General features: G+C 39.9%; 1 protein-coding gene and 1 long non-coding RNA gene across 2 annotated transcripts; one reads left to right on the forward strand and one right to left on the reverse strand.

Moving 5' to 3' along the window:
- The first annotated feature begins 4,585 nt into the window (after window positions 1-4,585).
- LOC115739345 (transcription factor GTE7) lies at window positions 4,586-7,428 on the forward strand. Its single transcript, XM_030672374.2, has 3 exons — window positions 4,586-6,279; window positions 6,375-6,567; window positions 6,657-7,428. The coding sequence occupies exons 1-3, from the start codon at window positions 4,810-4,812 to the stop codon at window positions 6,746-6,748; spliced, it is 1,755 nt and encodes a 584-aa protein (XP_030528234.1). The 5' UTR covers window positions 4,586-4,809; the 3' UTR covers window positions 6,749-7,428.
- Window positions 7,429-7,492: 64 nt separating this feature from the next.
- On the reverse strand, window positions 7,493-10,609 carry LOC115739346. Its single transcript, XR_004015223.2, has 2 exons — window positions 10,123-10,609; window positions 7,493-8,205 (listed from the first exon to the last, which is right to left on the reverse strand). It is a non-coding gene; the product is annotated as an uncharacterized LOC115739346 (long non-coding RNA).
- Between the last annotated feature and the right edge of the window lie 6,220 nt (window positions 10,610-16,829).

The following is a 16,829-nucleotide window of genomic DNA, read 5'->3' on the forward strand; positions in this document are numbered from 1 at the left end:
AAATATTTTAGAATATGCTCTACCTCGTGACTATTTGGCGTTATCTGTTATCCTACGATAGAGGAGTACTAAATGTTTATCTGTAGATTTTTTTTGTTCTATTATCTGTAGATTGAGATATAAAGGATCTTCTCTAAACTTTTGCTTTTGTTGAAAGGACTGGAGACTCTTATGTGTATAGGAAAAGACTCGTGCGTTGCATTGGTGAACTTCTCAAGGAAGAAAAGAAAAGAGACTTTTTATTAATGAACATCCACATCAAATGCACTCAAGTCAAATCTAGGCTCCGTGTATTTCGTGAAATATGAACGATTTCCTAAAACTCGTTACTTGTATTGATTAAAATAATTAGTTAATGAAAAAGAAATTCATTATCGATAATGATTTATATCTAAACATTTTTATAAAGATAATAATATATTTCATTATTTTTTGTGAGCAATATAAATAATTTTTTAAAAAAATATTTTTCAAACCATTAATTTTGTGCATTTTATGATCCCACCCTCTCTTATTTTCTCTCGATTTGGCAGAATAAATATCTGGGTTGAGCTAACTAGCTCTAATCATTCAACGTCAGAAGGAATGTCAGGCCATGAAGTTTGTGTGCATGTAATGTTACCTAATAGATAATGATTCTACCTAGTAATTTCCCTCTGTTCAGGTTTTACCGTTTTGGGTTTGAGCTAGCATGCTTAATTCGTTGGGATTCCCAGTTAGTAATTTCCCTAATTTATGAATTAGCTACCAAACAAGTGTAGTCCTAATGTGTATAATTGCATATGCAAACTTGCTTACCCTGTTCTAGTGCAGTCTCGGCATTCGGAATCTCCATCAGGAGATCCTGATCCGGCTCTCGATCCTATGCCTAGTATACATCCTCGAGGATAGCATACGTTCGAGTCGATCCAGTTCCCTCAAGTACCGAGGACGGGGACCGGTGATTCTAGTTCTCAATTTTCGAAACCGGTAAAATGAAAATAGAAGAGAAATGTATTTAAAATAAGGGACTTGTTCGATATTCACATATCTACATACAATATTCTCGTGATTCACATGAGGAATGTCTATATTATAGTGAATATCGAATATAATGTTCGATATTGTAGTAGTTATGTTTCTACATATAATATTGTATTTAACGAGAAAACATTTAATCAAAATTTTTTTCCCATGTGCAAATCCATTTCTTTTCCTAGACTCTCATTTCTACGCGTGCCAATTGTAAAAATTGAAAATTTGTTGATCTGAGTGGATGGTCCATCGGTTCGGTTCCCTATAGAATCGGGAATCGGATCGCTCGGATACCGGTTCCACCTTGAGGAACCGGGAACCTCTAGAACCGGGTCAAACCCGTCGGTCCAATCGGTTTATCTTGCTCACCCTTAATATATCCTAGCCTTCATGGCTCGAACATGGGTGACAGGAACGCGGCAGTGGCAAGGTGCAAAAGCGGCAAGGGCATGAGAAACTCATCTTCCTTGTTTTTACATCTTTTATATTGTTATTCAGTTTCTATCAAATAATGCATAGAATAGGATATAAAAAAAATTAATCGATAGAATTATATAATTTAATATAATATTGGGTGGAGATATGAAATATTTTACATTTATTTCTTTTTTATTGTTTTTAGAACTGTATGAATTATATGTTAGAGAGCAAACACTAAATGAACATTTTGCTACTCTTTCAAAAAGTCAAAACACATTTATTAAAATTTTGAGGAAAATTATTTGAAAGAGGATGAAATTGTCTGTTGTAATGTACGAATTAAGGATCACCCAGTGTAATTTTTTGGTAAAAAGTGGGGAGTTCACTTTTACCATTCAATCCTTTTTCTCCTGTCAATTTTACGTTTCTTCTCTTTGAAACTAAACTGCATTACAATATTAAAGTAATATGTTAATGATGGAAAATTTAAGAGAGACAAAAAAGTGTTTTGAATTGGGGAGAATTTGGCCCAAAAAAAAAAAAAAAAGAATTGGGAAGAACACCAAAAAAAGTCCTTAGCATATGATATTGATGTCAATTCAATCATAAACCTTTCAAATAGACTAATTAAGTCATAAACATTTTAATATTTTGTCAATTGAGTCAATCCAGCTAATCTATGCCAGAAATTGCTAACTTGAAAGCTAGCGATTTTACGTGGCATGACCGGTGTTGACGTGATATTTTTTAATAGCTTGTTTTTCTTTCCCTTCTCTTTCTACCAGTGGTCGATGAGGAGGGGAGGGCTCCCCTTGCCAAATCTAGCGAGGCCGACTCTTGCTTAGACTAGGTCGAGCATCGGTGAGGCCAACATCCACATCATCAATTTCCGGTCTAAATTGGCCAGATTAATTCAATTGAAAAAACTTGAAAAGGTTTAGAATTAACTTGGTCAAACTAAAAGGTTCAAAACTGAATTGACATTAATGCAATATGTTTATGACTTTTTTTTTTATATATTTTCCACTTTGAATATAATGTATAGATTGATAAATAAAAATACCATGTTTGTAATAGATTTATTAAATGGAAAAAGTACTTATATAGGCTCCATTTGTTTCGTGAAGAATGTAATGTTTCTGGAAAATATTTTTTTGGAATTCGGTGTTCGATTGAAACCGGAAAATAAACTGAAAAATATTTTTTTCCATTTGGTATGGAAAATCTAATTTGATTTTCCTCCGTGCACTCTATTTGATTATTTTTTATTTTTTTTTCTTTTTAAAAAAATCAAATTTTGTTATTATTTTTCTACTTTTTCTTTTTCTTTTTCTTTTTATTTTTCTTTCTTCTTCAACTAGCCATAGACGAGTAACGAGCTCACCCGAGGCCGACGTGCTCGAGTCTTGTCAGATTAGTGAGCTCATCACTTGCCTATGGCTGACGACTAGCCGAAGGAAAAGGAAAAAAAAAAGGAAAAAGAAAAAAAAATAATTAAAAATTCGATTTAAAAAAAAAAAGAAAAAAAAAGATAAAAAGAAAAAGAATAAAAAATAAAAAATGCAAGTACAAATACAAATAGTTAAAAGGAGTGCACCAAGGAGAACATGCCTGGTTTGGGTGAAAAAATAGAGGGAAAATGATTTCCACTCTTCAAGAATATGAAATCATTTCCCCCATTTTTTAAAGTATTTTTTCCGTTGATGAAAAATATTTTCCTAAACTAGTTTATTTTTTGCGGACCAAACTTGAGAGTTATTTTCGACGAAATGAACGGAACAATCAGTTATATGTCACATTTCCGAGTTCAATCTAAAAGTACTTACGTACTTAGGTCGGCACCATACGAACGACGACTATTTAAGTTTCTTGTCAACACATGAAGGACTTTCTTGAAAGGTATCCTCAAAACACTTAAACCTATCAATACTTTGGAAATCAAGAGTACTAAAAATAAGTAATTATTCCATTAAAAAAAAACTCACGAATCGATTTAAGGTCAATCCTTCACTTTTTTGGATCTTTTCACTCTTGCAGCTTGATTTTTCTTTAAAAAAAAAATCCACAATTCCCACAACTTTCCCGCATCCAGATGTTTACATGCGACTTTTTTTAGGACTCCCAAATTTTTTCCAAAACATTATAAATGAAAGATTTTTCTTCTTTTGCAAAAAATTTAGGACCTTTTTTTTTTTTTTGTAATTGTCCTGCATAAGCACGCTTTTATAGATATATATAAAGAACAGTTGACGGCCGATAACGGAAACCATCGCCATCCGTAGATAAAATTTGAATACTAACATCCGTATGTTATCGAGCTCGAGTGTTTCTACGTAATAAAATCAGCACGTGACGTTAGCAATCGATCAAGTTATCGTCTTCCTCGCTCAAAGCTTGAGTTCTGATCGTCGCCGCATTGACTCTTCTTAACGGCCTAAAAGCGTCGAACTAGAAAAAGTTCAGAGGAAAACCAAAACGCCGTTCAACCAAAGTTAAAACGGTTTTCATCCGACTCAATCACGCTCCCGCGATCTGAGGTGGGGTGCACGCGCCCGCGGAAGTGCCGGCGCAGCGTGAAGTTCGTGCACCGCCGCCGCACCCGATGTGCCGACGTGGCGAACGAGGTGTGAAACTAACTCACGAAAGCTGACCTGGCAAAGATCCCAAACCCGGATTTTTGCTGAGAGAAGGTTCCGCTCCCACCCGAAACAACCCCCCACAACACCGCAAAAAAAAAAAAAAAAAAAGGTTAGAAAGATATTTTCCCGTTCCCACACCATCCCCTGCCGGTCCCCGGGCCCCACCGCCACGTCATCGCCCAGGCCGGGCCCCACGTCCAGCAAAAACATCTGCACTCTCTGATTGATTGATATCGAACTTGCCCTCCAAAAACCCACATTTCCCGAAATTTTTTAAAAATTGCCACCAGAAAAGGGGCAAAATGGGAAACAAAAAACCCTATTCTAAACAGGCGGCCGAGAAGCATCCACGTGTCGAGAGGCTCGGATCTGGTCCGTCGGTCCCCTCTGGGCAGTGCCACGGAGATCGGGCAGCCAGGGAACGGGTCCGATCCGTCAGAGAAATAATCAACGGTCGAGATCCTTCACGGGCAGATCTGAAGCGCCTTTAAGAAGGGGTGGTGTTCTCATCTTCTTCCTCGTTCAAGCTCGATAAAAAAACCCTCGTCTCTCTCTCTCTCGCTCGGTCGCTAACCGCGATCCCATCTTCGCTTCCCGATCCTTCGATGCTCTCCGTCGCTGCAGCAGCTGTAGCCGCCTCGCCGGACTCCGACGGATGGTCTCCGGCGTCACACTGAACGCCGGCGACTTGCCTCGGATCCGACGGATCTGACCCGGCTCCGAACGGCCCCTTCTTATGGCATCAGCCCTCTTGGCCAGTCGAATCGAGCCTTCGTGGGGTGACCGCAAGGTGTATATGAGGAAATACACCGCCACAGCCGCCGATAATTCCCTCTTCAACCCCAATTCGAACCCTAACCCTAACTCAAACCCTAGGCACGTCCACGATCCCGCCAATTTGCGCTTCCGTAAGGAGGAGGACTACGCTGCTGTCGACAATGACACGGCCTCGTTCGCTCCGAGGTCGAGGTTTGACGCTGCCTCAGAGTACGTCACCTTCAATCTTGGGGGTTTCTCGAGATCGGAGCTCAAGGAGCTCAAGAGGCGCCTCGTGATGGAGCTCGAGCAGGTCCGTATGCTTCGGACCCGCATAGAGAGCGCGGCAGCCTTTGAGGCCCGGCCTGTTTACCAGACGTCGCAGTTTTCGGCTACCCGGCCCTCGCCCGAGGCTGTGACGGAGTCTCCAAGGCTGAAAGACAAGGGGATTGTGCCGAAGGCGCACACAGGGAAGAAGAATTCGGGCATTAAGCGTGGAAACCCTTTCGGGTCAGACAAGGATCCGAAGAGACCCGTGAAGGATTTGGTTGCCATCCCAGATAAGTTCGTTGCAAGCATGATGAAGCGGTGCGGCCTGATCTTGTCGAAGCTCATGAAGCACAAGCACGGGTGGGTGTTCAACGTCCCTGTTGACGCCGTGGGCTTAGGTCTTCACGATTACCACCAGATAATCAAGAACCCCATGGATCTCGGCACCGTGAAGACGAATCTCGAGAGGAATCTCTACCAATCGCCGCAGGAGTTTGCGGCTGATGTAAGACTGACCTTCAACAACGCATTGACGTATAACCCTAAAGGTCATGATGTGCATCACATGGCGGAAACTTTGCTCGTGCAGTTCGATCAAATGTTCGATCCTGCCTTCAGGAAATATGAGAAGGAGCAGCAGAAGATGTTTGCCGCAGCGGAGGAGCCCAAACCCAGGGTTTGGGATGAGGAATTGGTTCCACAGAGCACAAGGAGGGATCCGGAAGCAATGCTGGTGGAAAAGAAGAGAAACCCCAGCCCAAAATTCAACCCAGCATCAGCATTGTTGAATCAAGAGGCACAGGTTTCTTCTCCACAAGTTGCACAGCCAACGCCAGTGGCTGTGCCTGGTATGAAGCGAACAAAATCCGGGAAGTTGCCAAAGCCGAAGGCAAAGGATCCGAATAAGAGGGACATGAGCTTTGAGGAGAAGGCGAAGTTGGGGATGAACTTGCAGAACTTGCCCCCTGAGAAAATGGGTCAGTTATTGAACATCATAAGGAAGAGGAACAAGCATTTCGCGCAGGATGGAGATGAGATTGAGCTCGACATCGAGGCTGTAGATACCGAGACTCTTTGGGAGCTTGAACGGTTCGTTTGCAATTACAAGAAGCTAGCGAGCAAGATCAAGCGCCAGGGGCTCATTCATAACCAGGTTGCTGCTTCAGATATCACCAACAAGGTAATGTGCTCATGTTTCCTGTTCAGAGTTTGCAATTCCTTTTACTTAGTTGGTTGGCCGCCGGTCTGATGGTGTTCTGTACTTGAATCATGTAGTCGCCGGAGAGAGAAGTACCTGAAGGAGTTGTGACGCATAAGGGAAGGAGGGGAGAAGCTGGTGGAGAGGAGGATGTGGACATTGGGGACGAGATGCCCATGAGTAATTATCCTCCAGTGGAGATTGAGCGGGATGCGAGATCTAATACCTCTAGCAGTTCAAGCTCGAGCAGTGATTCATCTTCATCGAGTGGTAAAAATTCGATCTTTTGCCCCTTGTCTTTTTCAGCGTTTAGGTGCCAATAGGTTCCATTTTGGGCTGAGACGGACTCTACCTTGCAGGGTCAGATTCTAGGAGTTCTTCTGGGAGCGATTCCGAGGCAGACAGTGTTCAATCGCCCTTTGTCGGTTCGAAAGGAGCCCACGGAACTTGAGGAGAGAGGAGGTATTTCTTATTTTGGTTGAAGATTTGGGGACCCTTGAGAAAATGGGTCGGTCTAAATCCCTTGGCTTCATGGAAGAAAGCATCTTGGTGGGTTGTGTTGGAGTTGAGTGAGAGGTAAAAGAGGGTTTGAAGGTTGAAGTATGTCTGTGCCTTTTGTCTGTTGCGATTGTGATGTTACTTGCAACTCCAAGGGAGAGAGGGCAAGGACTGGACAAGGGAAATTGCAAGGCATTGGTGGGGAATTGCTCTGAAGTGGCTGGAACAGAGAGATTATTGCCAGAGCAAAGGAAGAACCAGGATATTGTAGGGACGACTGTTAGGAGGATAGGGTAATGCTAATTCGAGAGGTAGGAGTAGGTGTTCTTTTAGTGTAGTTGTGCCAAAATCTTCTGAATGAATGATGGATGATCAAAGTAGATGGCCAAAAAATTTTTTGTACCATACCCCCAAGTAAATCCACCACGTGGTTTTCACTGTGGTCAAGATGCATAGCAAGAGTGAAAAACATGTACAGAGTGAGAGGGAGAGAGAGAGAGTATGAGAAATGCAGAAAAGGGAAACATTTGCTTGCTTGTTCTAGTACTTCAACCCATGTGGGCTATTCTTCCCCATTTCCCTTGTCCATGTTTATGTGTATGTGTCATAAGAGAAGAGGCCTGTTATATTTGATCTTTTCTTCCCTGCTGCAACTTTTCAAGCTTTTCTTTCCCCTTGAAGGCGCCTCTAATTCAAACTCAAGCACCACTTGTTGATCCTATCCTAGCTGGCGATGCACCAGTGCACCCTCTTTTGCTTCAACAGAAGTGACGCAAGGCAATCAATTCGGCAAGTGTCCCACGACTCAGCAGTTGAGAGGAATGTCTGGCCTGAAGAACAGTTGCTTAAAAAGTGTGTCAAGAACATGGATCTAAAGAACGATAATAGGAGCTTGACCATTGATGCACTGGGGGCTGGGGGGGGACTTAGCTTAATCTCTCTCTGTCCGGTGAAGTGTTCTGTGCCGTCAACAACGTAAACTATACGATATTGTTCCACCAGCCAAACAAACGCGTGGGCCCAATGTCTCCTACCCCTTGGATGTCGCTTTCTTTTGAAGAAATTTCGTCGAAGGCGTGACGCCAAACGACCCTATTAAAAAAGAAGCAACAGATCATCAGCGTCGAAGTCACCGTCCAAGAACCAAAACAAGCACTTTCTTGGAACTACACTCGAGCACAACGCTACTGCTAGTACTTGGATGCGGTCGCTTGGCTTGGGCAAAAGTCGAATCGAATCAAACCAAAGCGCGTCCACATCATCATACTTCATAAGCTAAGTTGGAGAAATAAAAGACTAAAAGCACAGGGAAGAGCTCTGCGTTCAGAAAGCACCTGTTTCTAGTTTCTGGGACTCGGTCTGAGAGGTCTTCCACAAAACCATGCCCAGAAAAGCTGTGCATTTTATTTCCTGTGAAGAAGTCGAAAACATGAAGACGGATATAGATATATACATAGGGTCAATCAGCATATCAACAGCACATTGTCAATGGACTCCTGCTACATGCTGAATCGGAAATTATGTTTATCTAATAACAGGTATTCGGATTGAATACTCTTTGCACATCGTCAGCCTGAAGTCAATTATCTGTCCTCCGCCGAGATCGACTAAAACCGCGTGAAACCTCCTCACAGTCATGGAAAAAAAGTCATGGGATGAGAGGCCTACAATGAATCAAATCCCAGACGGTTCTGTAAGAAATCAACGAAGTGCTAGGTGTACCGCGGTGACAAATGCACGATGGCAATCTTGTACTAATACTTAACATTAGAAATCCAAATTGGACTGATGTTGGTTTCTCGGCATCCTCTCGATTTTTCTACCTATGCCCCTGCTTTCTATCCCAGCTGTGAGAAAATGGCGGACCTGAGTTATACAGTTCTAGCCTCGAGCAAAATTCACATGAGATGCAGCAGCTTAGCCTCTTGACAGTGGTCAAAAGGGAGTGATTACATTACTGCGGAACATAACAATCACGTAACACATCATTTAATTTATGCAAATTAGACAACACATTGACCATAAAAGCTCCAAATCCCAAAAGTAACAGCATATTTTTTATGGTTACTATATGCACAACCTGAAATTCACTAGCACTATTCGGTTTCACCAGCTAAAGAACATGAAGCTAACACATTCAGTTTGAAAACCTACAGATGAGACGAGAGAAACGTGTCTGCTAAGTACTACTTCATCGAAGCTAGAAAGACTGCTGAAAAATCGCAAAGCACCACAAAGAGATCATCCCCCAAACCGTCTGATTTCACATGCCCCTCTTTGTAGATAGAATATTGGGTCGCCAGAAGATGATACCCAACCAAAAGACAAAGCAATACACTCACCAGACTAAGAATTGCATGTCTAGAAGAAATAAGAGGGCTGACTCTTTAGACAGGGAATAATCATATCAGTATCTGTGTAGCCAAGATCTAAGGAAGCCTAGTGGAAAGGCAAATGTCGGGTTATAGATTAAGCGCTTGATGATAGTAAACTGCTTTGTATCCATCTTCATAACTATTTTGCAGCATCATCAAGGCTATCCAAGTTCTTCCATGGATTTAATCCTAAAATGACCTTATCTTTTTAATCTCACATCTTCTAGACTATTTATCCAGTAATTGAAAGCATGACTCAACTTGGGATGCAAGAAAAGTCACGTCAATGTCTAACCATGCTTTCGCTGAGTTAAAAATGCCCGCTAAATCAATGTCCAGCTCCAGCTTATTACTGCTCTTTCCTCCAATCGACTAATATGAAGCCACTCCAAGACTACAAATTGCAAATTATGAACTATGCGATCGCTAGATACAGCTTACTCACAAATTCCAGGATTATACGAAACGTCTTGCCGGATAACACTGTCTTTAGTGTGAGATCGCCCAAAGAAAGAAGGTTTCAGAAAACTGGAAGGAGAATCAAATGCATGATCGTGGCATTCATACGTTGCAAATAGCTCAATTTCATTAAGCTCTCTACAGTCCTGCAGATAATATCATCCAATCAAAGCCTCAAGCAACCAAATTGGGATATCTTCATCCTATCAGGAGTCCTAACAAAATCGACTAGCGAACACAGCGGCAGCAAGTGACAAAAGAATCCTAAACTCCAACTGAGGAAGAGCATCTACTTCATTTTCTCTGGATGTCCCATGTGTTTAAATCAATCTCAAGATATAAACTTTTCAACATGACCCACACTGCACACTGCTAAACCTCAAGAAGAAAACATAAAACCGAATCGAATGACACAGATCTAAATAACCAAGAACTATAAATTCCAGAATACAGATCCAATATCCAAAAGGAAAAGCAGGCTCAGAAATCATACCTTGATTCTAATTAAACTAGATCCACATCAAACATCACCCAACCCATACCTGCAAAAAGCACAAGGAATCAACAATACTTGACTCTCCCAAGGCAAGAATCAATACATTAATGAAGCATTAACTAGACAAAACTCCCCCAGAAGCCCTTGGATTGAAGAAAAGCAGCATTAATCATACACCGACTCTCTCCAAAGCAGCAGCTGCACTGCTCTTGTCTGAGCCTGAGATGTGGCTGTGTCCAGCAAATCTCGACTCAGATTCAAAGATTTTGAGTTACCCTTTTAGTACAGTCTCACCTTCTTCCTGCAGAAACATGCAGAACCCAGAAACATGAGCAAAGAGAGGCAACCCCCCATTAATGTGAAAGCTTTCAGTCACCACCCAAAAGAACAATTTTCCCAGATTTTAATTTCCTTCAATGAGCTGAAAAGAGAAGAAGAACCTTGAACGTCAAAGGCATCAACGTCAAGAACAGCAAAATTAATGTGCAGTAAACCCGGACACCTGCTGCAGAACTGCTAAACACCCAGGACACCAGACACCTGCTGCAGTAAACTTTCACGAGGGCCCAAAAAAAAAAAAAAAACGTAATAGTAGAAAAGAAGAGGAGCAGAAAATCAAGAAAGCATGATGAATGATCACAATCAAATAAGGGAGAGGGGACCACCCTATTCTGCCGTTGCTAGAGAAGGAACACAATCAAGGAACGGGAAATTACCGCCATAGTCTCGCTGAGATATTAACAGAGATAATTAGAAAAATGAATTTCTCTCTCTTTTTTTGCGAGGTTGGATGCAAACAAAATAAATGCCCTTTCCTTTTTCCAAGCTTCAATGCAAATAAATGGCAAGGTCATTTTGGTCTTTTTACATATGGACCCAACATTCAAATTATTATATGGTATAGTTTTTTTCTTAGTACAAGCGGCTTAATTATAGTTAGGTAAGTTCGGTCTCGTGAATATTTCCGCTAATATTACGAACTAGAAAAAATGCGCGGCCTGATCGGTGGTGCAAGTACATTTTTGTCTTGATCAATAAGTCAATTTTTTTTTATAGGTGGTAAGTTTTATTTTAATTTCATTTTTACTATTTAAACCTTTTTATTTATTTATTGTGAAGAAATTCGTTGCCCCGTGGTTGTTGTTCAGAGCTGGAATCTGAAGCAGGTCATGTCAATGTAAGACCGGGACGTCTGAATTGGTCAAAATCTGCCGCTCCCCACTAAACGAGATGGATTTAAATATTTTGTGGTCCCCACCTAATGCGCGTCTTATGTCAGCAGGTGGACCCCACTTCAATTAGTTGGAAACCAGAGGAACTTTCTTGATTGCTTTGATCCTTTCTGCAGGAACTTACGAGAAGTTGAAAAGTAAAAAGGATAATATCACGAAAAAAATTTAGATGGAGACATACGTGAAATTAATTTTTAGATTACTAAAAGTTCCAAATTAATAAGGGTGCGCGTGGTAACACTTCTAGAAGTAAATTTCTATTTTAGAAGTATTTCTGGAGTAGAAATCTGTTTGATAAAAACTTTTATTTTTGAAAGAAATTTATACTTTTGAAGTTATTTTTCTTCAAATTTGAGAGCTAAAAAAAGTATTTTCTCAACTCAAGAAGTACTTCTTCAACAAAAAAAAAAAAAGAACTTACCAAGTACTTCTCACCTCACCTTCTTTTCATTACGCCCTCACCCTTTTTTTTATCAAGCCCGCCTCCGCCGACTTCCGTCGCCACCCACCACCGACCATCAACACCTACCGCCACTACCGACAACCGCCGACCATCGCCAACCACCGTTGGCCACCGTCCATCGTCGCCCATGACCACCGCCAACCGCGGACCATCGCCCGTGGCCGGCCGTAGCAGTTGCTCGCCGCTAGCCGTGACCACCACCTACCACCGGCCGTGATCACCGACCACCACGAACCATGATCGCCAACCACCACGGACCATGACCGCCGACCACCACCGCCACGGCCCACCGCCGGCCACCGCCGCCACGGCCCACCGCCGGCCACCGCCGCCGAGTCTCTATCTTCGACCGTCGAAATAAAAAATAATAAAAAATATTTTTTAAAGAAATTTAAGAAATTTTTTTACGGTTGACAATAATTTTTTATAGAATATTTTCTGTTAATAATGTTTTAAAAGTAGAAATTTTCAACCGTTATCAAACGAATTTATATAATCAAAAATCAACTTCTAGAGCAGAAGTAAAAAATCAACTTCAGATTCTAAGTGGAAGTAGAAAAACTAACTTCTGACCAAAAGTCGATTTTTGAAAGCGAAATATTATCATGCGCGCCCTAAGTCTGCAATAAATTTATCCCACACGAAATTTTGGATCACCAATAATCCTAAATTGGCACACGCATGACGCATTTACCATTCCTTAGCTTCCGTTAAATTTTACCATGAAATTGTTGAGCTGTATGACACATGGCAATAACTCGGTTGACTTGGCAAATAGATTGGTAAATCTATTTGTTCACTTATACTATTGACGAAGAAAAATTATATGCTCATCTCACGGATTTCAATGTGAATTTGCCAAGTTAATTGAGTTATTACTATGCGCCATCTAGCTTAGCAATTTCACGACAAAATCGACAAAATCTAACATAGGACAAATGTGACATGCATGTACTAGTTTGAGATTTTTGGTAACCCAAAAAATAGTTTGGTGTGAATTTGTCATATGTATACAAGTTAGGATTTTTCGTGATATTAATTCAAAATAAAAGTACTGTTCGGAAAAAATGAAAACAACTATCTTATCATTTAAGAGGGGTCTTTATAGAGTTGAGATGACTTTAAGCACTATGATACATACATCAAATGATATGGCTTGAGTAACATGTTGTATGATATTATAGACTTGAGATTGAAGATCAAGAAAAGAAAGAGATAGAATGAGTACAAATCTCGATGAGAAATGAGTGTGAGTGTGAGTGTGAGATTGCCATCATCATGCGGTTGTCCAATGGTGTATATACCTCATTGATGCATAGGGCACTCATTATGTATTTACAAGTCCATTCCCAATGAGTTGGTGATGGTGGTGCCTCATTAGTCAAGATGATGTTGGTGCCCGACATGGGTATTGTGGACTAAAAATAGGACCCACAAGGGGTAATATGGATGAAATACTGTAATGGGGAGTGTATTAGCAAATGAAGTATTGGAAAAAGCATTAGAGATGATCATGGTTCTAGAGTAAGATTGGGAACCGAAGGACCAAATCAGTAGAAGCATGATAGGTTTCGAGTTTCAAAATATGCGGGTTCGGTGCTAATCGATTTTGACTCGTATGGAACTTGTAACAAGTTTTGTTATTTTTTGTTTTTTTGGTTCTATGTTTTCACACGATCTTTACTATTCTATGGCGTCCAATGATGGATGTATGGTTAAACCACTAGTCTAGAGATGGCCATAAGCCGGAACCGGCGATTCCGATTCGTGGCCACCCCTTAACCGGAACCGGCCCCTTAAGGGGTGGTCCCCATTCCAATTTGGAACCGGCGGTTCCGAACCGATTCAAAGGTCGATTCCGGTTTCTATTTTTATATTTAATATTTGAATAATAATTTATCAAATATAAATTATCATCAAATTGTACATTATAATCAAATTTGGGAGGAAAAAAAAGGAGAGGGAAGGGGCTTGAACTTAATGAATTATTATTAAGCGTCTACATGTCTTCTTGGGGATAGAAAAATCAAAGCCCATGTAATTCTTTTAACTTTGATAACCCCAACTTACCTCATCGTCAATCGTTGCTACCCGTTCTAGTAGTCGTGAAGGTGGTATTTCCGTCATCATCATCGAAGAATTCGAGCCACGCGTTGTGATCCATTTCTTATTATCGAAATTGTGCCTTTGTCCAATCATCGAGACAAGTTTGAGCCTCCATCGAATCCGGATGTAATCTTGAATGTCGGTTGTTCAAAATTAATCCTCCAACACTAAATACTTATTCAACCGCAAATGTTGAGCAATAGGTTGCTAAAATCTGTCTTGCGATGAGAGCGAGGGTTAAGAATTGAGTTGAATGCATCTTCCACCACTCTAGAATTGAAAAATATGTGCCTTCGGATTCACTAACTCAAAAGAAATGGTTAAATATGTCTCTATTTCATAAATATTTCTTGTTGCTCCCTTTGTCTTTTTTGCCTACTTATCAGCATTTTGTAGCCTCTACTAATTCTACTACTCTTCCCCCTTTGTACGTCACTAGGTTGAGAAAATCCACTATCACCTAAACCATATGTATTACAAAATTCATTATACAATTCTACTATTGCGTCTTTAACCGCTACTTGTATAATTCTGACATTTATTGTTTCATTCAAATGTAAACATTCATAATAGCTAATTAGATAATTACTTAAACCATCTAATTTCATACGTGGATCGAAAACAAAAGCAACCAAATAAATAAGAGGAATTTCGGTATAATAAAGTGGTCATTTTCCTCACATTGCTGTAATAGTCGAAGCTAATTAATCATCTTTTTCATATTCTTCAAAAACACTAGTAATATTAACACACTCTATTAAAAATAAATGCCTAGTAGGATAATAAACACCAAATAAACTATAAGTTGTATCGTTAAAAACTTTTAAAAATCTAATATTTTTTTGCAAATCTCAATCTTGTGGGAATAAATTAATTTTGAAAACATTTTTCAAAATAAACACATATAATAAATCTTCATAAGCAAAAGATTGATTAAGCAACTTGTAGGTAGAGTTCCAATGAGTTGGAACATCTTTTGAAATTTTTTTTGGTGTCCTTCTATTTGCTTTACAAATATACCTCATGCTTTCATAATTTGGGGATGTTTCCATAAAAATTGAATTGCTTTCTTTATTGGGCTGAGAAAAGTATCAAGAGTTCGTAAACCATCATGTACACATAAATTTAAAACATGGCAAGCACATCTAATGTGAAAAAATTATCCACCAAAAGCGGGTTTACAAATCTTTTCTAAATCGGGAATGGAAGTGGTATTTGTCGCGGCATTATCGAAATCAACTGAAAAAAACTTATTAATCAAATTATATTCTTTTAAAACTTGTTTAATTACTTTATAAATATTATTGGCTATATGTCTATCATCAAAAACTCGAAATGCAATAATTCTTTTTTATACGTTTCAATCATCACCTGTCTAATGACATGTGATACCCACATAAGAATGAGTTTGCCAAGGATCACTCCAAATGTCGCTACTTATATGCACACGTCCATTGAAATTCATAAAAAAAAATTTCAAATAGTATTTTCCTTTTTTATAAAGCCCAAAAAATTTTCGTTTAAGAGTATTTCTTGGAACGAATTTTGCTTGCGGAGTATATGCAATGTTTATAAAAAAAATTAAAACTAAAATTTTCACCAATATTAAATGGTAAATGATCAATAGCAGCATATTAAGCTAATGTTTCTTTATAAACTTTTTCATTGTAACGAAATAAAGGATGAATATTAGGATAGGCGTACTTGAAAATTTGTTGTTGGCTGGTGTTGATTCCCGCTTGCGTTGCATGTTTTGACCTCGGATGCCGTTTAAATGTTCCACAGCCGCCTCTACCTATAAAACTGCATGTTGTCCCACAATATTTACATTTTACTTGATATTTGTTTTCGCCTAAATGTTCCTTCGTGAAGTGTTTCCAAATGTTAGATGTACCCTCCCGTTCCGGCTCCTGTGTTGTCGACTTTTCTTCGACACTAGTAGGAGGATGAAGATTTTCTTGCGTTGAAACGTGCTCGACGTTGGGAATAATGCTGATATTATCATCTTCGTCTATCCAACATACAAATTCACAAGAATCACATTCACGAGAATGAGAATAATCGGATTCCCCCATCCGCATCGCGTTCTTTTCCCTATCATCAGATCTGCTTCCATTTGCCATTTTTTTTAAAGAATCGAGCAGAAAACGGACTTAGAAAATTAAGAGAATTGAGCCGGGATTGAGAGAATTGAGTGGATTGAGAGAATTGAGAGAATTTGAGAAAATTTGTGAGAAAAAATGAAAAGGGGGAGGGATATTTATAGAGATTTAGGATAGTTTTAATAAAGTAAGAAAAGAAAAACAAAGCATCTGTCTATTACATTGCAACGGTTAAAATTTGACCATTGCAATGCAACGGCCAAATTCGGCTTGCGAGGGAGGCTCTTTCCTCCTCCCCCCCCCCGCCCCCCTTTTTTTTTAAGCTTAGCCGTTGGGCTAATTGGCGATTCGGAACCGACAGGCCCGGTCAACAGGCCGGTTCCGATTGGTCAACAAGCCGGTTTCGGACGCAAACGAGCTCGTGGCCATGCCTATAGTAGTCCGAGCTTTCATTTTCAGCGATATCCATGAATTAGATTTTTACTTTATCGATGTTTCATATTTTCGTGTGTCTAAATATTAGTTATTGTTAGTAGATTGTAGTAGTAGGAAACTACGATAATTAGATGTGATAATTCATTGTAATCCTTTAATTAATAATTTAGGTGGAATTTGGGTAGACCCCGAAACCTATGACAGGATAAGTTCCAAATTCCAAGATATGCAAGGTAAGTTCTAGATTCCAAAAATTGGGGAACCGGTTTTGATGGGTATGTTCTAAGTTCTTCTTGAAATTTAGAAGAAACTTAGAATCACTTACCCCTAAAAAGCATGGCCCTTATGCTCGTGCATCCTCTACTG

The sequence above is a fragment of the Rhodamnia argentea genome, chromosome 11 (assembly GCF_020921035.1).
Source record: "Rhodamnia argentea isolate NSW1041297 chromosome 11, ASM2092103v1, whole genome shotgun sequence".
NCBI classification, from domain to species: Eukaryota; Viridiplantae; Streptophyta; class Magnoliopsida; order Myrtales; family Myrtaceae; genus Rhodamnia; species Rhodamnia argentea.

Bases quoted from the DNA above. Each gene is read 5' to 3' on its own strand.
- LOC115739345 (XM_030672374.2), top strand. From the start codon at position 4,810: ATGGCATCAGCCCTCTTGGCCAGTCGAATCGAGCCTTCGTGGGGTGAC. The intron at 6,280-6,374 runs GTAATGTGCTCA...TGAATCATGTAG, and splicing joins CTTCAGATATCACCAACAAG to TCGCCGGAGAGAGAAGTACC. The intron at 6,568-6,656 runs GTAAAAATTCGA...TCTACCTTGCAG, and splicing joins TGATTCATCTTCATCGAGTG to GGTCAGATTCTAGGAGTTCT.